Source organism: Hyla sarda, unplaced genomic scaffold, assembly GCF_029499605.1.
Source record: "Hyla sarda isolate aHylSar1 unplaced genomic scaffold, aHylSar1.hap1 scaffold_918, whole genome shotgun sequence".
In the NCBI taxonomy this organism is placed as follows: Eukaryota; Metazoa; Chordata; class Amphibia; order Anura; family Hylidae; genus Hyla; species Hyla sarda.
In genome coordinates, this window is record NW_026610947.1 from 72997 (window position 1) to 93380 (window position 20384).

General features: G+C 40.8%; 1 protein-coding gene across 1 annotated transcript in view; it reads right to left on the bottom strand.

The window, feature by feature from the left end:
- Positions 1-185: 185 nt before the first annotated feature.
- Positions 186-20384, bottom strand: part of TTF2 (transcription termination factor 2) — a gene marked incomplete at its 5' end in the record, with an annotated part of 70805 nt that continues 50606 nt past the window's right edge. The window contains 1 exon segment of the mRNA XM_056554840.1: positions 186-1044. Coding sequence (XP_056410815.1) covers positions 900-1044 — 145 coding nt within the window.

Genomic DNA, 20384 nt, shown 5'->3' on the forward strand with positions numbered 1-20384 from the left:
TATAATATATAGAGAGCACGCCCATACTGTATGACTGTCATGTACATATAATATATAGAGAGCAAGCCCTCACTGTACATAGAGCACGCCCATACTGTATGACTGTCAAGTACATATATAGAAAGCACACCCTCACAGTATATATTTAGAGAACACGCCCATACTGTACATATAAATATATAGAGATTATAATAAAAAAAAAAAAAAAAAAACACCTCAGTGGAAAAACAGATAATGTTCCAACTGTAAACCAAAGAGGATCCCTAACCAGAGACCATTAATGCCTTTCTTTATATTCCCACACTAAAACTTTGTCTTTTAGAATCAGTATCGGTATAACCAAAAATAAAAAATCCAGCGTCACCAGTCACTAATAGCTATATAGCATCACTGGGCTAATGGCCATTAGAGCCCCTGACATGTTTCCCTCCTCAGAGCTTCAGAGGTCTGGGCTGTGTGAGAGTTTAAAAAACCCATGTCTCAGGCCCATTTTTATCACATGTTTGGACTGCAGCCAAAAACGGTGATTTATGATGTAAAAGCACAGTTTCTATGTCTATGGACTGTGAGCGCGATTGCTAATACAGTGATGATGCATAGCCCCCCCACCCCCGACATGTTTCACTCCTCAGAGCTTCATCAGATGTCACGGCCAATATTACATAGTTTTTAATTTTTGGTTACACCAGTATTTTAGTGTGGAGATATAAAGGTATTTCTGATTTCATGGTTATGGCTCGTGTGGTTAACCGATAAACCTATAGAGAGCATGTCCTCGATGTATGACCCATCAGTAATGTGGAGGAAGCTGTACATATAAATATAGAGAGAGCGCGCCCTCACTGGGCATATAATATATACAGAGCACACTCTCACTGTGGACTAGATTTGGTCGTTGACTACACCCCAAACAGCAGGCGCAGGTCAGACAGCGTGAGCTTGGTGACCGTGCTGCTGTTTCCAGTCAGAACTTTCTTGGCCAAATCCTTCTTCTTCTCCTGAAGCTGAGTGATCTTCTCCTCCACCGTCCCCTGACAGACGAACCTAACAACAAGATGGAAATTATATTAACGGCAAGGAAAAAGGCAGGGGCATATCCATATTCTATTTTACTGTATTTCTCTGCGCACACTCGCTCAGATTTTGCTGTATTTGTCTGCAGATGCTCACTTATATTCTGCTGTATTCCTCTAAGAACACTCGCTCATATTCTGCTGTATTCCTCTATGAACGCTCGCTCATATTCTGCTGTATTCCTCTATGAACGCTCGCTCATATTCTGCTGTATTCCTCTATGAACGCTCGCTCATATTCTGCTGTATTCCTCTAAGAACGCTCGCTCATATTCTGCTGTATTCCTCTATGAACGCTCGCTCATATTCTGCTGTATTCCTCTATGAACGATCGCTCATATTCTGCTGTATTCCTCTATGAACGCTCGCTCATATTCTGCTGTATTCCTCTATGAACGCTCGCTCATATTCTGCTGTATTCCTCTATGAACGCTTGCTCATATTCTGCTGTATTCCTCTATGAACGCTCGCTCATATTCTGTTATATTCCTCTATGAACGCTCGCTCATATTCTGCTGTATTCCTCTATGAACGCTCGCTCATATTCTGCTGTATTCCTCTATGAACGCTCGCTCATATTCTGCTGTATTCCTCTATGAACGCTCGCTCATATTCTGCTGTATTCCTCTATGAACGCTCGCTCATATTCTGCTGTATTCCTCTATGAACGCTCGCTCATATTCTGCTGTATTCCTCTATGAACGCTCGCTCATATTCTGCTGTATTCCTGTATGAACGCTCGCTCATATTCTGCTGTATTCCTCTATGAACGCTCACTCATATTCTGCTGTATTCCTCTATGAACGCTCGCTCATATTCTGCTGTATTCCTGTATGAACGCTCACTCATATTCTGCTGTATTCCTCTATGAACGCTCGCTCATATTCTGTTATATTCCTCTATGAACGCTCGCTCATATTCTGCTATATTCCTCTATGAACGCTCGCTCATATTCTGCTGTATTCCTCTATGAACGCTCGCTCATATTCTGTTATATTCCTCTATGAACGCTCGCTCATATTCTGTTATATTCCTCTATGAACGCTCGCTCATATTCTGATATATTCCTCTATGAACGCTCGCTTATATTCTGCTGTATTCCTCTATGAACACTCGCTCATATTCTGCTGTATTCCTCTATGAACGCTCACTCATATTCTGCTGTATTCCTCTATGAACACTCGCTCATATTCTGCTGTATTCCTCTATGAACGCTCGCTCATATTCTGCTGTATTCCTCTATGAACGCTCGCTCATATTCTGCTGTATTCCTCTATGAACGCTCGCTCATATTCTGCTGTATTCCTCTATGAACGCTCGCTCATATTCTGCTGTATTCCTCTATGAACGCTCGCTCATATTCTGCTGTATTCCTCTATGAACGCTCACTCATATTCTGCTGTATTCCTCTATGAACGCTCGCTCATATTCTTCTGTATTCCTCTATGAACTCTCGCTCATATTCTGCTGTATTCCTCTATGAACTCTCGCTCATATTCTGTTATATTCCTCTATGAACGCTCGCTCATATTCTGATATATTTCTCTATGAACGCTCACTCATATTCTGTTATATTCCTCTATGAACGCTCGCTCATATTCTGCTGTATTCCTCTATGAACGCTCGCTCATATTCTGCTGTATTCCTCTATGAACTCTCGCTCATATTTTGCTGTATTCCTCTATGAACGCTCGCTCATATTCTGCTGTATTCCTCTATGAACGCTCGCTCATATTCTGTTATATTCCTCTATGGACGCTCGCTCATATTCTGCTGTATTCCTCTATGAACGCTCGCTCATATTCTGCTGTATTCCTGTATGAACGCTCGCTCATATTCTGCTGTATTCCTCTATGAACGCTCGCTCATATTCTGCTGTATTCCTCTATGAACGCTCACTCATATTCTGCTGTATTTCTCTATGAACGCTCGCTCATATTCTGCTGTATTCCTCTATGAACGCTCGCTCATATTCTGCTGTATTCCTCTATGAACGCTCGCTCATATTCTGCTGTATTCCTCTATAAACTCTTGCGCATATTCTGCTGTATTCCTCTATGAACGCTCGCTCATATTCTGCTGTATTCCTCTATGAACGCTCGCTCATATTCTGCTGTATTCCTCTATGAATGCTCGCTCATATTCTGCTGTATTCCTCTACGAACGCTCACTCATATTCTGCTGTATTCCTCTATGAACGCTCGCTCATATTCTGCTGTATTCCTCTATGAACGCTTGCTCATATTCTGCTGTATTCCTCTATGAACGCTCGCTCATATTCTGCTGTATTCCTCTATGAACGCTCGCTCATATTCTGCTGTATTCCTCTATGAACGCTCGCTCATATTCTGCTGTATTCCTCTATGAACGCTCGCTCATATTCTGCTGTATTCCTCTATGAACGCTCGCTTATATTCTGCTGTTTTCCTCTATGAACGCTCGCTCATATTCTGATATATTTCTCTATGAACGCTCACTCATATTCTGTTATATTCCTCTATGAACGCTCGCTCATATTCTGCTATATTCCTCTATGAACGCTCGCTCATATTCTGCTGTATTCCTCTATGAACGCTCGCTCATATTCTGTTATATTCCTCTATGAACGCTCACTCATATTCTGCTGTATTCCTCTATGAACGCTCGCTCATATTCTGCTGTATTCCTCTATGAACGCTCGCTCATATTCTGCTGTATTCCTGTATGAACGCTCGCTCATATTCTGTTATATTCCTCTATGAACACTCGCTCATATTCTGCTGTATTCCTCTATGAACGCTCGCTCATATTCTGCTGTATTCCTCTATGAACGCTCGCTCATATTCTGCTGTATTCCTCTATGAACGCTCACTCATATTCTGCTGTATTCCTCTATGAACGCTCGCTCATATTCTGCTGTATTCCTCTATGAACGCTCGCTCATATTCTGCTGTATTCCTGTATGAACGCTCGCTCATATTCTGCTGTATTCCTCTATGAACGCTCGCTCATATTCTGCTGTATTCCTCTATGAACGCTCACTCATATTCTGCTGTATTCCTCTATGAACGCTCGCTCATATTCTGCTGTATTCCTCTATGAACGCTCGCTCATATTCTGTTATATTCCTCTATGAACGCTCGCTCATATTCTGCTATATTCCTCTATGAACGCTCACTCATATTCTGCTGTATTCCTCTATGAACGCTCGCTCATATTCTGCTGTATTCCTCTATGAACTCTCGCTCATATTCTGTTATATTCCTCTATGAACGCTCGCTCATATTCTGCTATATTCCTCTATGAACGCTCGCTCATATTCTGCTGTATTCCTCTATGAACGCTCGCTCATATTCTGTTATATTCCTCTATGAACGCTCGCTCATATTCTGATATATTCCTCTATGAACACTCGCTCATATTCTGTTATATTCCTCTATGAACGCTCGCTCATATTCTGCTGTATTCCTCTATGAACGCTCGCTCATATTCTGCTGTATTCCTGTATGAACGCTCGCTCATATTCTGCTGTATTCCTCTATGAACACTCACTCATATTCTGCTATATTCCTCTATGAACGCTCACTCATATTCTGCTATATTCCTCTATGAACGCTCACTCATATTCTGTTATATTCCTCTATGAACGCTCGCTCATATTCTGATATATTCCTCTATGAACGCTCACTCATATTCTGCTGTATTCCTCTATGAACGCTCACTCATATTCTGCTGTATTCCTCTATGAACGATCGCTCATATTCTGCTGTATTCCTGTATGAACGCTCGCTCATATTCTGCTGTATTCCTCTATGAACGCTCACTCATATTCTGCTGTATTCCTCTATGAACGCTCACTCATATTCTGCTGTATTCCTCTATGAACGCTCGCTCATATTCTGCTGTATTCCTCTATGAACGCTCGCTCATATTCTGCTATATTCCTCTATGAACGCTCGCTCATATTCTGCTGTATTCCTCTATGAACGCTCACTCATATTCTGCTGTATTCCTCTATGAACGCTCGCTCATATTCTGATATATTCCTCTATGAACACTCGCTCATATTCTGTTATATTCCTCTATGAACACTCGCTCATATTCTGCTGTATTCCTCTATGAACGCTCACTCATATTCTGCTGTATTCCTCTATGAACGCTCGCTCATATTCTGCTGTATTCCTCTATGAACGCTCACTCATATTCTGCTGTATTCCTCTATGAACGCTCGCTCATATTCTGCTGTACTCCTCTATGAACGCTCGCTCATATTCTGCTGTATTCCTCTATGAACACTCGCTCATATTCTGTTATATTCCTCTATGAACACTCGCTCATATTCTGCTGTATTCCTCTATGAACGCTCGCTCATATTCTGCTGTATTCCTCTATGAACGATCGCTCATATTCTGCTGTATTCCTCTATGAACGCTCACTCATATTCTGCTATATTCCTCTATGAACGCTCGCTCATATTCTGCTATATTCCTCTATGAACACTCGCTCATATTCTGTTATATTCCTCTATGAACACTCGCTCATATTCTGCTGTATTCCTCTATGAACGCTCGCTCATATTCTGCTGTATTCCTCTATGAACGCTCGCTCATATTCTGCTGTATTTCTCTATGAACGCTCGCTCATATTCTGCTGTATTCCTCTATGAACGCTCGCTCATATTCTGCTGTATTCCTCTATGAACGCTCGCTCATATTCTGTTATATTCCTCTATGAACGCTCGCTCATATTCTGCTATATTCCTCTATGAACGCTCGCTCATATTCTGCTATATTCCTCTATGAACGCTCGCTCATATTCTGCTATATTCCTCTATGAACGCTCGCTCATATTCTGCTATATTCCTCTATGAACACTCGCTCATATTCTGTTATATTCCTCTATGAACGCTCGCTCATATTCTGCTATATTCCTCTATGAACACTCGCTCATATTCTGATATATTCCTCTATGAACACTCGCTCATATTCTGTTATATTCCTCTATGAACGCTCGCTCATATTCTGCTGTATTCCTCTATGAACACTCGCTCATATTCTGATATATTCCTCTATGAACACTCGCTCATATTCTGTTATATTCCTCTATGAACGCTCACTCATATTCTGCTATATTCCTCTATGGACGCTCGCTCATATTCTGCTATATTTCTCTATGAATGCTCGCTCTGTTGACACTCGCTCATATTCTGCTGTATTCTGAGGACGCTCTCTCATATTCTGCTGTATTCCTCTGTGGACATTCGCTCCTATTCTGCTGTATTCTGAGGACGCTCTCTCATATTCTGCTGTATTCTGAGGACGCTCTCTCATATTCTGCTGTATTCTGAGGACGCTCTCTCATATTCTGCTGTATTCCTCTGTGGACATTCGCTCCTATTCTGCTGTATTCCTCTATGAACGCTCTCTCATATTCTGCTGTATTCCTCTATGAACGCTCTCTCATATTCTGCTGTATTCCTCTGTGAACACTCGCTCCTATTCTGCTGTATTCCTCTATGAATGCTCGCTCGGTTGACACTATCTCATATTCTGCTGTATTCCTCGGTGGATGCTCGCTCATATTCTGCTGTATTCCTCTATGAATGCTCGCTCGGTTGACACTATCTCATATTCTGCTCTAGTCCTCTGAGGATGCTCACTCATATTCTGCTGTATTCCTCTATGAATGCTCGCTCTGTTGATGCTCACTCATATTCTGAGGACGCTCTCATATTCTGCTGTATTCCTCTATGAACGCTCGCTCGGTTGACACTCTCTCATATTCTGCTCTAGTCCTCTGAGGATGCTCACTCATATTCTGCTGTATTCCTCTATGAATGCTCGCTCTGTTGATGCTCACTCATATTCTGAGGACGCTCTCATATTCTGCTGTATTCCTCTGTGGACGCTAACTTATATTTTGCTGTACTCCTCTGGACACTCGCTCATATTTTGCTGTATTCCTCCGTGGATGCTCGCTCATATTCTGTTATAATCCTCTATGAACGCTCGCTTATATTCTGCTGTATTCCTCTATGAATGCTCGCTCTGTGGATGGTCGCTCATATTCTGCTATATTCCTCTGTGGACGCGCGCTCATATTCTGCTGTATTCCTCCGTGGATGCTCGCTCATATTCTGCTCTAGTCCTCTAGACAGACGTCTATAGAAGACACCTGATCACAGACGTCTATAGAAGACATGAAGACACCTGATCACAGACGTCTATAGAAGACATGAAGACACCTGATCACAGACGTCTATAGAAGACATGAAGACACCTGATCACAGACGTCTATAGAAGACATGAAGACACCTGATCACAGACGTCTATAGAAGACATGAAGACACCTGATTACAGACGTCTATAGAAGACATGAAGACACCTGATCACAGACGTCTATAGAAGACATGAAGACACCTGATCACAGACGTCTATAGAAGACACGAAGATACCTGATCACAGACGTCTATAGAAGACATGAAGACACCTGATCACAGACGTCTATAGAAGACATGAAGATACCTGATCAGACGTCTATATAAGACATGAAGACACCTAATCACAGACGTCTATAGAAGACATGAAGACACCTGATCACAGACGTCTATAGAAGACACGAAGATACCTGATCACAGACATCTATAGAAGACACGAAGACACCTGATCACAGACGTCTATAGAAGACATGAAGACACCTGATCAGTCTATAGACGACATGAAGATACCTGATCACAGACGTCTATAGAAGACATGAAGATACCTGATCACAGACATCTATAGAAGACATGAAGACACCTGATCAGTCTATAGACGACATGAAGATACCTGATCACAGACGTCTATAGAAGACATGAAGACACCTGATCACAGACGTCTATAGAAGACATGAAGACACCTGATCACAGACGTCTATATAAGACATGAAAACACCTGATCACAGACGTCTATAGAAGACATGAAGATACCTGATCACAGACGTCTATAGAAGACATGAAGATACCTGATCACAGACGTATATAGAGGACATGAAGATACCTGATCACAGACGTCTATAGAGGACATGAAGATACCTGATCACAGACGTCTATAGAAGACATGAAGATACCTGATCACAGACGTCTATAGGAGACATGAAGACACCTGATCACAGACGTCTATAGGAGACATGAAGATACCTGATCACAGACGTCTATAGAAGACATGAAGATACCTGATCACAGATGTCTACAGAAGACATGAAGACACCTGATCACAGACGTCTATAGGCGACATGAAGACACCTGATCACAGATGTCTATAGAAGACATGAAGATACCTGATCACAGACGTCTATAGAAGACATGAAGATACCTGATCACAGACGTCTATAGAAGACATGAAGACACCTGATCACAGACGTCTATAGAAGACATGAAGATACCTGATCAGACGTCTATATAAGACATGAAGACACCTAATCACAGACGTCTATAGAAGACATGAAGACACCTGATCACAGACGTCTATAGAAGACACGAAGATACCTGATCACAGACATCTATAGAAGACACGAAGACACCTGATCACAGACGTCTATAGAAGACATGAAGACACCTGATCAGTCTATAGACGACATGAAGATACCTGATCACAGACGTCTATAGAAGACATGAAGATACCTGATCACAGACATCTATAGAAGACATGAAGACACCTGATCAGTCTATAGACGACATGAAGATACCTGATCACAGACGTCTATAGAAGACATGAAGACACCTGATCACAGACGTCTATAGAAGACATGAAGACACCTGATCACAGACGTCTATATAAGACATGAAAACACCTGATCACAGACGTCTATAGAAGACATGAAGATACCTGATCACAGACGTCTATAGAAGACATGAAGATACCTGATCACAGACGTATATAGAGGACATGAAGATACCTGATCACAGACGTCTATAGAGGACATGAAGATACCTGATCACAGACGTCTATAGAAGACATGAAGATACCTGATCACAGACGTCTATAGGAGACATGAAGACACCTGATCACAGACGTCTATAGGAGACATGAAGATACCTGATCACAGACGTCTATAGAAGACATGAAGATACCTGATCACAGATGTCTACAGAAGACATGAAGACACCTGATCACAGACGTCTATAGGCGACATGAAGACACCTGATCACAGATGTCTATAGAAGACATGAAGATACCTGATCACAGACGTCTATAGAAGACATGAAGATACCTGATCACAGACGTCTATAGAAGACATGAAGATACCTGATCACAGACGTCTATAGAAGACATGAAGATACCTGATCACAGACGTCTATAGAAGACATGAAGACACCTGATCACAGACGTCTATAGGCGACATGAAGACACCTGATCACAGACATCTATAGAAGACACGAAGATACCTGATCACAGACGTCTATAGAAGACACGAAGATACCTGATCACAGACGTCTATAGAAGACACGAAGAAACCTGATCACAGACGTCTATAGGCGACATGAAGACACCTGATCACAGACGTCTATAGGCGACATGAAGACACCTGATCACAGACATCTATAGAAGACACGAAGATACCTGATCACAGACGTCTATAGCAGACATGAAGATACCTGATCACAGACGTCTATAGAAGATACCTGATCACAGACGTCTATAGAAGACATGAAGATACCTGATCACAGACATCTATAGAAGACACGAAGATACCTGATCACAGACGTCTATAGAAGACACGAAGATACCTGATCACAGACATCTATAGAAGGTACCTGATCACAGACGTCTATAGAGGACATGAAGATACCTGATCACAGACGTCTATAGAAGGTACCTGATCACAGATGTCTATAGAAGACATGAAGACACCTGATCACAGATGTCAATATAAGACATGAAGACACCTGATCACAGACGTCTATAGAAGACATGAAGACACCTGATCACAGACATCTATAGAAGACATGAATACACCTGATCACAGACGTCTATAGAAGACATGAAGATACCTGATCACAGACGTCTATAGAAGACATGAAGATACCTGATCACAGACGTCTATAGAAGACATGAAGACACCTGATCACAGACGTCTATAGAAGACATGAAGATACCTGATCACAGACGTCTATAGAAGACCTGAAGATACCTGATCACAGACGTCGTCTATAGAAGACCTGAAGATACCCGATCACAGACGTCTATAGAAGACATGAAGATACCTGATCACAGACGTCTATAGGAGACATGAAGACACCTGATCACAGACGTCTATAGAAGACATGAAGATACCTGATCACAGACGTCTATAGAAGACATGAAGATACCTGATCACAGACGTCTATAGAAGACAAGAAGATACCTGATCACAGACGTCTATAGAAGACATGAAGATACCTGATCACAGACGTCTATAGAAGACATGAAGATACCTGATCACAGACGTCTATAGAAGACATGAAGATACCTGATCACAGACGTCTATAGAAGACATGAAGACACCTGATCACAGACGTCTATAGAAGACATGAAGATACCTGATCACAGACGTCTATAGGAGACACGAAGATACCTGATCACAGACGTCTATAGAAGACACGAAGATACCTGATCACAGACGTCTATAGAAGATACGAAGACACCTGATCACAGACGTCTATAGAAGACATGAAGACACCTGATCACAGACGTCTATAGAAGACACGAAGACACCTGATCACAGATGTCTATAGAAGACATGAAGATACCTGATCACAGACGTCTATAGGAGACATGAAGATACCTGATCACAGACGTCTATAGAAGACATGAAGATACCTGATCACAGACGTCTATAGAAGACATGAAGATACCTGATCACAGACGTCTATAGAAGACACGAAGACACCTGATCACAGACGTCTATAGAAGACACGAAGATACCTGATCACAGACGTCTATAGAAGACATGAAGACACCTGATCAGATGTCTATAGAAGACATGAAGACACCTGATCAGATGTCTATAGAAGACATGAAGACACCTGATCACAGACGTCTATAGAAGACATGAAGATACCTGATCACAGACGTCTATAGAAGACATGAAGATACCTGATCACAGACGTCTATAGAAGACATGAAGACACCTGATCACAGACGTCTATAGAAGACATGTAGATACCTGATCACAGACGTCTATAGGAGACATGAAGATACCTGATCACAGACGTCTATAGAAGACATGAAGATACCTGATCACAGACGTCGTCTATAGAAGACATGAAGATACCTGATCACAGACGTCGTCTATAGAAGACATGAAGATACCTGATCACAGACGTCTGTAGAAGACATGAAGACACCTGATCACAGACGTCGTCTATAGAAGACATTAAGATACCTGATCACAGACGTCTGTAGAAGACATGAAGACACCTGATCACAGACGTCTATAGAAGACATGAAGACACCTGATCACAGACGTCGTCTATAGAAGACATGAAGATACCTGATCACAGACGTCTGTAGAAGACATGAAGACACCTGATCACAGACGTCTATAGAAGACATGAAGATACCTGATCACAGACGTCTATAGAAGACCTGAAGATACCCGATCACAGACGTCTATAGAAGACATGAAGATACCTGATCACAGACATCTATAGAAGACATGAAGATACCTGATCACAGACGTCTATAGAAGACATGAAGATACCTGATCACAGACGTCTATAGAAGACATGAAGATACCTGATCACAGACGTCTATAGAAGACACGAAGACACCTGATCACAGATGTCTATAGAAGACATGAAGATACCTGATCACAGACGTCTATAGGAGACATGAAGATACCTGATCACAGACGTCTATAGAAGACACAAAGATACCTGATCACAGACGTCTATAGAAGACACGAAGACACCTGATCACAGACGTCTATAGAAGACATGAAGACACCTGATCACAGACGTCTATAGAAGACATGAAGATACCTGATCACAGACGTCTATAGAAGACATGAAGACACCTGATCACAGACGTCTATAGAAGACATGAAGACACCTGATCACAGACGTCTATAGAAGACATGAAGACACCTGATCACAGACGTCTATAGAAGACATGAAGATACCTGATCACAGACGTCTATAGAAGACATGAAGACACCTGATCACAGACGTCTATAGAAGACATGAAGACACCTGATCACAGACGTCTATAGGAGACATGAAGATACCTGATCAGACGTCTATAGAAGACATGAAGATACCTGATCACAGACGTCTATAGAAGACATGAAGACACCTGATCACAGACGTCTATAGAAGACATGAAGACACCTGATCACAGACGTCTATAGAAGACATGAAGATACCTGATCACAGACGTCTATAGAAGACATGAAGATACCTGATCACAGACGTCTATAGGAGACATGAAGATACCTGATCACAGACGTCTATAGAAGACATGAAGATACCTGATCACAGACGTCTATAGAAGACATGAAGATACCTGATCACAGACGTCTATAGAAGACATGAAGATACCTGATCACAGACGTCTATAGAAGACATGAAGATACCTGATCACAGACGTCTATAGAAGACACCTGATCACAGACGTCTATAGAAGACATGAAGATACCTGATCACAGACGTCTATAGAAGACATGAAGACACCTGATCACAGACGTCTATAGAAGACATGAATTATTAACATTTGACCGCTAAGCGGTCACTGAGATCCTAAATTTCCCACCCAATATAAAACTTAACGTTTAATGAGCCAAGATTAAAATAACCTCACACATATTGATCCATAATGCATTGATTGGCATGACACTGCATGCTATAGAAGTGAATTGAAAAAATAGACTGTGGCTGCAGTCCACAGTCTATAGTGTGAGACAATTAAAAATCTAACACATTGCCCGCCCGCCCGACGTTTCGCCACAGGCTGTGGCTTTATCAAGGGCTAAGAGGCAAATGGCGTGCAAACAAGCCTTGCAGGGGTTTAAATAACCTCCTGTCTCTAACGTCATTAGAACATGTCACTTCCTGTATTAACATGTCATCTCATTGGTTACAATAACATGCAGACTAATGATTGACCGCTTCCTGGCCAATAGAATTTAGACCAGGATGCATCTTGCTATATTCGTTTGATTGACAGCATCCTTGACCAACCAGCTGAGAACAAACAAGCTTCTGAACTCCTCATTGGTGCCGGAAGCTGTACACGTATGTGCGCCAACGGTCCTGCGCTAACTGATAGCTTCCCGAACCTCCGATATGAACGCATGCGCAGTACGGATGCGCAGAAGAACGTGCGCGAATACTTAGTCATATACAGCCACTGCTGGGAGGCTGCGCGACAGACATATGCGCCGGTACTTAGCCGATTTGGCATGCGATTCACACATGGCTGTTGTGATAGAGCTGTAATACACAATATAACCACTCATGTGAACAACGACTGCATAGCAAGTAATAACTAATTCGAGAACACTAATTGGGTTACTATCTGGTAATATAGGGCGACCAACCTAGCAACATAGGTATAGTATCAAGTAAAAATATATTATTCATAATACCACTGAATTAGTGTAATCGATAATGAAAAAAGGGGGGAGCAAATACTCATCTGTTCTACATAGATATAGTCATAATTAATATCATCAACGGAAGTAATTCATAAATAGGATTAATAAAGGCTTATAGCGGCTCTTCTATATAGTATCAATTGTAATAAGTGATTCCTATCCTACAAGAAGGCTGCATAGGTGAAGCCTTCATTCAGTCCATTTGGACTTTGGGATTTTAATCTCCAAATCCATCGGGCTTCTTCTTGAAGCAGTCTGGTGTTAAGATTGCCACGTCTCGGACCCAGTTTGCACTGGGTAATGCCACAGAAACGTAATTCAAAGGGAGCATCATTGTGTACAGTCCTCATATGCCTAGCAATTGGCGTATCTTGATAGGTGTTAATAGTACTCATGTGTTTTGAAATACGTCTACGCAATTGTTGGACTGTCTTTCCTACATAGATTTTAGGACAATTGCATGTGGCTAGGTACACTACCCCCATCGTTTGACAGGTGATGAAGTCCCTAATTTGATATTTCCGATTATCAATCGGATTAGAGAATTCTTTTGTACGTGGCATAAATTTGCAAAAATTGCACCGTCCACATGGATGTGATCCTTGGATTGATGATTTCAACCAACTGGATGCAGACTCCTCTGCATAAAAACTCCTAACTATTAGATTTTGAATATTAGGTCCTCTACGATAGGTTATGGAAGGGTGAGTAGAGATCACCTCCCTAAGGTCATTGTCCACCTGTAAAATGGACCAATATTTCCTAAGTATATTCATGATTTTTTGATTGTGTTGATCAAAAGTTCCGATACACCTAATGATCTTTTGGCCACTGTTGTCTGTAGCCAATTTATGATCACGTAATAATTCAGATCTCGGAGTCGCCCTAGCTCTGGCGAAGGCCTTGTGAAGGACTTTCTTAGGATAACCTCTATTGGTGAAGCGTCTATACAGGAGATCACATTCTTCTTGAAATTTAAGAGGATCAGAGCAATTCCTTTTGGCTCGTAGATATTGACTGATTGGGATACCTTTCTTCAATGGTACAGGATGATGACTTTTCCAATTAAGAAAACTATTGGTTGACGTAGGTTTACGATATATGGAAGTGTGAATGTGACCTAGTGAATCAATAGTGATAGTGAGGTCAAGAAAATGAAGAAATTTATCGTGAATTTCAGAAGTAAAGTGCATATTAATATGATTAGTGTTCAGTGCTTGAACAAAGGATTGAAATAATTGTGTAGTGCTGTCCCAAAAAATCAATATATCATCTATATAACGACCCCAAAATAAAATGTGAGGATTGAATTCTTGAAAAGTGTCAGAGAAAACGTGAGTGTCTTCCCACCACCCTAAGAATAAATTAGAATAATTCGGTGCACAAGGAGTGCCCATAGCAGTGCCCTTCAACTGAAAATAAAAGTGCCTATCGAAAAGGAAAAAATTGTGAGTAAGTAGAAAACGTAATAGAGTCAAAACAAATTTGTTGTGTGCTGTATACTGAAGACCTTTAGTAGTTAAAAAATGTTGTACAGCATGAAGTCCCTGTTCATGTTGGATGTTTGTATAAAGAGATTCCACATCCAAACTAGCTATAAGAGTACCTGGAGGGAATGTGATCTCCTGTAATTTCTTCACAGTATCCTTGGTATCCTTAATAAAGGACGGAAGAGAGGAAACAAAAGGGGTCAAGAACTGATCTACATAGTGACTAATATTTTGTGTAATATTGTCACACCCTGAAACAATGGGTCTGCCAGGGATAGGGGAACTCCGTTTGTGCACCTTGGGAAGAGCATAGAAGGTGGCTATTGTTGGCGATGGATTAAAGAGATATTTAAATTCTTCTTCTGTTATCAATTGGTCTATTCTTGCCTCTTGTAAAATTGTACGTAAATTCTGATTAAACTCCTGAAGTGGGTTATGGTCAAGTTTACGATATGTATCTTTATCATTCAACAGTCTCATCACCATAGCCTTATAATAACTTTTATCCATCAGGACAATGTTTCCTCCTTTATCAGAGGGTTTGCAAACAATCTCATTATTTTGTTGTATTTCATCAAGTGCTCGGATTTCTTCCGTAGATAAGTTAGAAGGAATATGGGGAGTCCTTGACCTTAGGGAACTGATCTCGTGTGTAACCATCTTAACGAAAGTATCAATATTAGAATATTGTGACAAGGATGGTGTAAAAATTGACTTGGGTTTGAGATTAGAGAAAGGAGCTTCAACTGAGACAATTCCTGTCTCACTTTCTTCTTCTAACTGTTCTAGCATAGTAACAACTTGCTGATCCTGTTGTCTGTTCACAGCAGGATTAATAGCAAGATTTTTAGCAAGATTTTTGTGAAATTTGTGCAGAGCAAGCTTCCTGCCAAATAAATTTATATCTTTAGTCCAAGTAAAAATATTGCAAGGTGGTGTAGGGGTAAATGATAACCCCTTTTGTAATACGGACAAATGATGTTCATTCAGAACTAGGGATGACAGGTTACAAATTTGCAATTGGTCACTGGTAGCATCGGTTATTGTCTGGGAATTGGATTGTATCCCCATTTGTCGCGATCCCTCAATTGGACGCCTGGTTCTAAAAAAGGAAGATGAGGAGGATTCTGTGGTAGTCCTCCCATATGGGTAATCGTTGGAATGCCAGGTGCCCGTGGGGGAGCTGTTGTTACTATAGGACCAGGTATCACTGGGGTCATATGTACCTCTGCAGGATTGGGTATAGCAGAGGATAAAAATCCATGTGAATGCATGGAGGGATGACCACCTCCTTGAGTAATATGAGGTGGGCATGGTTGTGAATAGCCTTGTGGTCTAGGGGTATTCTCAGATTTAAAAGTACCAGTATTTTTTCTGTATGGTTGACGTCTCTTATTGCTCCTAGATCTTGATCTAGGATGAAACCTCTTAGGGCCACTCTGGACGTTAGTACTATCCTCAGTACCTGAGTATTCAGAATCCGAAATGTCTGTATACCTATTACCCTGAAAATCTTGTTGTTGTGATTTTAAATAAATCTGTCCTGTTTCAAAATCCCTTTTGTCTCGTACGTATTTCCTGTGTTTCCTTTCTTTAATCTCACTTAAAAAACTGTCCAGATGTTTCTTAAGTTTTTGCTCCAAAAGAGGATACTCAGGTTGTGTTTGGAATATTTGAATTTCACTAATTTGTGTTTCCAACTGTGTAGCAATTTTTGTAAATGCACCTTTCTCAAAATCTAGTAGATATTGTAACATACGTAAGGAGTTTTCAGTTAAAAGTTGTTGCCAACCTTGTATGAATTCAGTTTCGTTTTGATGTGAGTTAGGAGTGATATTGATTCTTAAACCACGGTAAACAATTTTTTGCTGGAGATATGTTTCGAGACTGGCAATCTCCCACCAGGAACGATAATATTGTTTATAAGTTTTTTGTAAATCCCTAAAAGCTGAATTTATATCAACTTGATTAAAGGGAAGATTTTGAAGTGAGAAGACATGAGCAGCATCAGCTTTAGAGTGCTCTAAATTAGGTTTGTTGGACAGGAATCCAGCCATCAGTGCATAATAAGCTTGGCGGTCCACAAAAAAGAGTGATTAACTCCAATTAATTAATGCAACAAAAGGGACCTATGAGTGGAGGGTAAATCCAATATTATTAACATTTGACCGCTAAGCGGTCACTGAGACCCTAAATTTCCCACCCAATATAAAACTTAACGTTTAATGAGCCAAGATTAAAATAACCTCACACATATTGATCCATAATGCATTGATTGGCATGACACTGCATGCTATAGAAGTGAATTGAAAAAATAGACTGTGGCTGCAGTCCACAGTCTATAGTGTGAGACAATTAAAAATCTAACACATTGCCCGCCCGCCCGACGTTTCGCCACAGGCTGTGGCTTTATCAAGGGCTAAGAGGCAAATGGCGTGCAAACAAGCCTTGCAGGGGTTTAAATAACCTCCTGTCTCTAACGTCATTAGAACATGTCACTTCCTGTATTAACATGACATCTCATTGGTTACAATAACATGCAGACTAATGATTGACCGCTTCCTGGCCAATAGAATTTAGACCAGGATGCATCTTGCTATATTCGTTTGATTGACAGCATCCTTGACCAACCAGCTGAGAACAAACAAGCTTCTGAACTCCTCATTGGTGCCGGAAGCTGTACACGTATGTGCGCCAACGGTCCTGCGCTAACTGATAGCTTCCCGAACCTCCGATATGAACGCATGCGCAGTACGGATGCGCAGAAGAACGTGCGCGAATACTTAGTCATATACAGCCACTGCTGGGAGGCTGCGCGACAGACATATGCGCCGGTACTTAGCCGATTTGGCATGCGATTCACACATGGCTGTTGTGATAGAGCTGTAATACACAATATAACCACTCATGTGAACAACGACTGCATAGCAAGTAATAACTAATTCGAGAACACTAATTGGGTTACTATCTGGTAATATAGGGCGACCAACCTAGCAACATAGGTATAGTATCAAGTAAAAATATATTATTCATAATACCACTGAATTAGTGTAATCGATAATGAAAAAAGGGGGGAGCAAATACTCATCTGTTCTACATAGATATAGTCATAATTAATATCATCAACGGAAGTAATTCATAAATAGGATTAATAAAGGCTTATAGCGGCTCTTCTATATAGTATCAATTGTAATAAGTGATTCCTATCCTACAAGAAGGCTGCATAGGTGAAGCCTTCATTCAGTCCATTTGGACTTTGGGATTTTAATCTCCAAATCCATCGGGCTTCTTCTTGAAGCAGTCTGGTGTTAAGATTGCCACGTCTCGGACCCAGTTTGCACTGGGTAATGCCACAGAAACGTAATTCAAAGGGAGCATCATTGTGTACAGTCCTCATATGCCTAGCAATTGGCGTATCTTGATAGGTGTTAATAGTACTCATGTGTTTTGAAATACGTCTACGCAATTGTTGGACTGTCTTTCCTACATAGATTTTAGGACAATTGCATGTGGCTAGGTACACTACCCCCATCGTTTGACAGGTGATGAAGTCCCTAATTTGATATTTCCGATTATCAATCGGATTAGAGAATTCTTTTGTACGTGGCATAAATTTGCAAAAATTGCACCGTCCACATGGATGTGATCCTTGGATTGATGATTTCAACCAACTGGATGCAGACTCCTCTGCATAAAAACTCCTAACTATTAGATTTTGAATATTAGGTCCTCTACGATAGGTTATGGAAGGGTGAGTAGAGATCACCTCCCTAAGGTCATTGTCCACCTGTAAAATGGACCAATATTTCCTAAGTATATTCATGATTTTTTGATTGTGTTGATCAAAAGTTCCGATACACCTAATGATCTTTTGGCCACTGTTGTCTGTAGCCAATTTATGATCACGTAATAATTCAGATCTCGGAGTCGCCCTAGCTCTGGCGAAGGCCTTGTGAAGGACTTTCTTAGGATAACCTCTATTGGTGAAGCGTCTATACAGGAGATCACATTCTTCTTGAAATTTAAGAGGATCAGAGCAATTCCTTTTGGCTCGTAGATATTGACTGATTGGGATACCTTTCTTCAATGGTACAGGATGATGACTTTTCCAATTAAGAAAACTATTGGTTGACGTAGGTTTACGATATATGGAAGTGTGAATGTGACCTAGTGAATCAATAGTGATAGTGAGGTCAAGAAAATGAAGAAATTTATCGTGAATTTCAGAAGTAAAGTGCATATTAATATGATTAGTGTTCAGTGCTTGAACAAAGGATTGAAATAATTGTGTAGTGCTGTCCCAAAAAATCAATATATCATCTATATAACGACCCCAAAATAAAATGTGAGGATTGAATTCTTGAAAAGTGTCAGAGAAAACGTGAGTGTCTTCCCACCACCCTAAGAATAAATTAGAATAATTCGGTGCACAAGGAGTGCCCATAGCAGTGCCCTTCAACTGAAAATAAAAGTGCCTATCGAAAAGGAAAAAATTGTGAGTAAGTAGAAAACGTAATAGAGTCAAAACAAATTTGTTGTGTGCTGTATACTGAAGACCTTTAGTAGTTAAAAAATGTTGTACAGCATGAAGTCCCTGTTCATGTTGGATGTTTGTATAAAGAGATTCCACATCCAAACTAGCTATAAGAGTACCTGGAGGGAATGTGATCTCCTGTAATTTCTTCACAGTATCCTTGGTATCCTTAATAAAGGACGGAAGAGAGGAAACAAAAGGGGTCAAGAACTGATCTACATAGTGACTAATATTTTGTGTAATATTGTCACACCCTGAAACAATGGGTCTGCCAGGGATAGGGGAACTCCGTTTGTGCACCTTGGGAAGAGCATAGAAGGTGGCTATTGTTGGCGATGGATTAAAGAGATATTTAAATTCTTCTTCTGTTATCAATTGGTCTATTCTTGCCTCTTGTAAAATTGTACGTAAATTCTGATTAAACTCCTGAAGTGGGTTATGGTCAAGTTTACGATATGTATCTTTATCATTCAACAGTCTCATCACCATAGCCTTATAATAACTTTTATCCATCAGGACAATGTTTCCTCCTTTATCAGAGGGTTTGCAAACAATCTCATTATTTTGTTGTATTTCATCAAGTGCTCGGATTTCTTCCGTAGATAAGTTAGAAGGAATATGGGGAGTCCTTGACCTTAGGGAACTGATCTCGTGTGTAACCATCTTAACGAAAGTATCAATATTAGAATATTG